The sequence below is a fragment of the Colobus angolensis genome, unplaced genomic scaffold, assembly GCF_000951035.1.
Source record: "Colobus angolensis palliatus isolate OR3802 unplaced genomic scaffold, Cang.pa_1.0 Scaffold175, whole genome shotgun sequence".
NCBI lineage: Eukaryota > Metazoa > Chordata > Mammalia > Primates > Cercopithecidae > Colobus > Colobus angolensis.
Window position 1 is genome coordinate 6,380,176 of NW_012114877.1, and position 3,678 is coordinate 6,383,853.

General features: G+C 47.1%; 1 protein-coding gene across 1 annotated transcript in view; it reads left to right on the top strand.

Moving 5' to 3' along the window:
* The window catches only part of NUPR1L (nuclear protein, transcriptional regulator, 1-like), a 6,687-nt gene extending 5,162 nt beyond the window's left edge, over positions 1–1,525 (top strand). The window contains exon 2 of the mRNA XM_011938637.1: positions 1,401–1,525. Coding sequence (XP_011794027.1) covers positions 1,401–1,525 — 125 coding nt within the window. The remainder of the gene's footprint in view (positions 1–1,400) is intronic.
* The last annotated feature ends 2,153 nt before the right edge of the window (positions 1,526–3,678 follow it).

The window sequence follows — 3,678 nt, forward strand, 5'->3', positions numbered from 1 at the left end:
AACCCAGGAGGCGGAGCTTGCAGTGAGCTGAGATCCGGCCACTGCACTCCAGCCTGGGCGCGAGACTCCGTCTCAAAATAAATAAATAAATAAATAAATAAATAAAACTCCACTTCCTCTGGTGGAAGGGAGAAATTTCTGATTGACATCAAGCAGAAATGGGGGTTCCATCTCTGCTTCCTCTCCTCAATAAACCTCACTGCCAACCGCAAGGGACTTTCCCATGAGCCCATTATGAAATGCCACTAGTCAAATTTCCTCTTACTTAGCGATGCTTAATGTAACTGTTGAAAGCATTTCAGGCTGGGCCTGGTGGCTCATGCCTGTAATCCTAGCACTTGGAGGCCGAGGTGGGTGGATCACCTGAGGTCAAGAGTTCGAGACCAGCCTGACCAACATGGTGAAACCCTGTTTCCACTAAAATAAAAAATAAGCCAGGGGTGTTGACGTGCGCCGGTAATTCCAACTACTCGGAAGGCTGAGGCAGAATCGCTTGAATCCAGGAGGTGGAGGCTGCAGTGAGTCCAGAACGCACAACGCGCCACTGCACTCCAGCCTGGGAGACAGCGAGACTACATTTCAAAAAAAAAAAAAAAAAAAGCATTTCACACCAAGTATCACTAAAGCACACAGATCCTTGGGGCCTTTGCAAATGCTGTTCTCTCTTCCTGTAATGTTCTTATCCTTCATAAACACATGGCTTGCTTCCCCCTACTCTTCCAGGACTCAGTTCAAATGACCCCCGCCTTGCATAACCTCTTAATTTCCAGTGTCCTTCCTCGCTTTTCATGTCACCACCACCTGATTTACATAGGCGTTTGTGTCTCCCCTCCTTGAAACTTCGTGAAGGTAGAATCTCATCTGATTTGGTGAAGTATCTCCAGAACCTAGCTAGCCACTCAGTAAATTTTTGTTGAATTTACCAGTGTATGGTTACTATCCCAATTCTGGACGCAAATTCTATAATACATACGAAAAGGAACTTAAAATAAATAGTAATACATAAATGTAAAACATTATTGCTGCCTGAATTTAACTTTTGCTGACTGGATCCACAGACAAGAAATACCAAATAGAACTAACTCAACTCTGTCGATTCTTGACGAAAACGATTTCTTTCATTCAGTTCATATTACGCGTCCACATTGTGCCTCCAAAAATATTTGCCCTTATAACTGAATGCTCAGAAAGGCTAAGCAATCTGCCCAAGGTCCCCTGGCAATCCAGCCAGAGATGTGAGGCACTCTTAAGGTTGGATTTAATACAAATGTTTGAAGGAAGCAGCGATGGTCCAGCTGCGCTAGGAAGCAAAATGCTAACCGGTCTGATGCGAGGACCGGAGAACAAGGTTTGCGGACCAACCACAGGAACTTCCAGGTTTTAAAGATCTTGGCGCCAAGTTTATGACGTCGGTGCCGAAGGACGAGGCGTCCCCGTGACGTCCTGCTCTTCCAGTGACCTTCAGGCCGCAGAGACGCCGGAGAACGGAAGTCCTCTGCCTGTGTGCTGGTTGGTTGCGCGTTAAGGCCAGCTCCGCCTCCCGTCTTCCGGTCTTCTCAGAAGTCGCTTAGCTCTTCGCGGGTTGTTACAGGTCCAGAGGTCCAGCTGTCCCGTACCTAGGATGCCGCGTGGAAGCCGAAGCCGCACCTCCCGCATGGCCCCTCCGGCCAGGTAAGACCATCACGGGGTTTGAGACCAAAGCGTGGCCGTCAGGACCCTACTGGGGCGATGACGCAGAGGGAGGCCACGGGCGGGGGCGAACCAAGGCCGGCTGCGGCGTGGGCTCGCCTCGGCCAGGCGGGGGTAGATGGAGCGTAAAACGTGTGTTAGGGGAGTGTGGGGAGGGAATTCACTTACAGAAAAAGCTTCCTATCCAAACAACGGGAAAGGCATAACGTTATGGCCAGGTGGTAGGAAGGTATAACCTTTGACCTAGCCTGATTTGGGGGAAAAGAGCACCCAAGGAAATGATCCGGAAATGGTCACAGGGAGCGTGATACGTATGAAGATGTTTAAATACATGCAGGACATAATTAGTCTTTTGTTATTTAAGAAGGGGGTCTCAAAATTGTTGAAAGCATCTGAACGTTGAACAGATGAGGAATAGTTGAAGTTGCTTTTGGTATAATAGTTCAGATGATGGCCGGGCGCGGTGGCTCAAGCCTGTAATCCCAGCACTTTGGGAGGCCGAGACGGGCGGATCACGAAGTCAGGAGATCGAGACCATCCTGGCTAACATGGTGAAACCCCGTCTCTATTAAAAAATACAAAAAACTAGCCGGGCGAGGTGGTGGGCGCCTGTAGTCCCAGCTACTCGGGAGGCTGAGGCAGGAGAATGGCGTAAACCCGGGAGGCGGAGCTTGCAGTGAGCTGAGATCCTGCCACTGCACTTCAGCCCGGGCCACAGAGTGAGACTCCGTCTCAAAAAAAAAAAAAATAGTTCAGACGAGTCACTTTCGCCAGTCTTGTTTTCTAATGTGTAAAATGAAGGAATTGGACCAGATTATTTCCCCAGTTGACCATCTTTAGGTCTTAATTAGAATATTTATTTATATTTTGAGTCAGAGGCTAACTCTGTAACTCAGGCTGTAGTGAGTGACGTAATCATGGCTAACTGCAGCCTTGACTTCCTGGGCTCAAGCTATTCTCTCACCTCAGCCTCCAGAGTAGCTGGAACTACAGGCGTGCGCCACCTGTGCACCACACCTGGCGACTTTATTCTATTTTATATTTTAGTAGAGACAGGGTCTCATTATGTGGCTCTGGCTGGTCTCAAAGTCCTGGCCTCAAATGATCCTTTCGCCTCCACTTCCCTAATCACTGGGATTACAGACAAGAGCCACCACTCCACAGCCTGTTTTTAGTTATTTGATCCCTCAATAGAATGTAAACTCCATGAATGCAGAGATTTTTGTCTCTTGTTCACAGTTTTGTTACCAGCGCCTTGTAGTTAACCTAATACTTGAATGAATGAATTCCGTAAGAATCTTTCTAACTTTAATAGTCTATATTTTTTATGACATATTGGATATGTCTTTAAAGATACTATGGGCTATGTGAATACATGGAAATGGTTGCAAAAAAGCAGGAAAAACTAGTTTGTCCTAGGCTATTACTATTATAAGAAAAGATTAAAGTGGCCAGGGGTGGTGGCTCACGCCTGTAATCCCAACACTTTGGGAGGCCCAGGCAGGTGGATCACTTGAGGTCAGGAGTTTGAGACCAGCCTGGCTAACATGGTGAAACTCCATCTCTACTAAAAATACAAAAAATTAGCCAGACGTGGTGGCGGGTACCTGTATCCCAGCTACTTGGAAGGCTGAGGCAAGAGAGAATCGCTTGAGTCTGGGAGGCAGAGGTTACAGTGAGCTGAGATTGCGCCATTGCACTCCAGCCTGGGCAACAAGAGCGAAGCTCTGTCTCCAAAAAAAAAAAAAAAAAAAAAAATTGAAGAGATAAAATGATGTAAATAATTTGAAATGAAAATCTTGAGGTCCATTTTAATATGTAAGTTATTTTAAGTTGACAATTTCCAGAACTGGTTGGAATTGGGAATTTGATATATTTTGTTCTTTTCTTTCATAGCCGGGCACCTCAGATGAGAGCTGCACCCAGGCCGGCACCTGTCGCTCAGCCACCAGCAGCGGCACCCCCATCTGCAGTTGGCTCTTCTGCTGC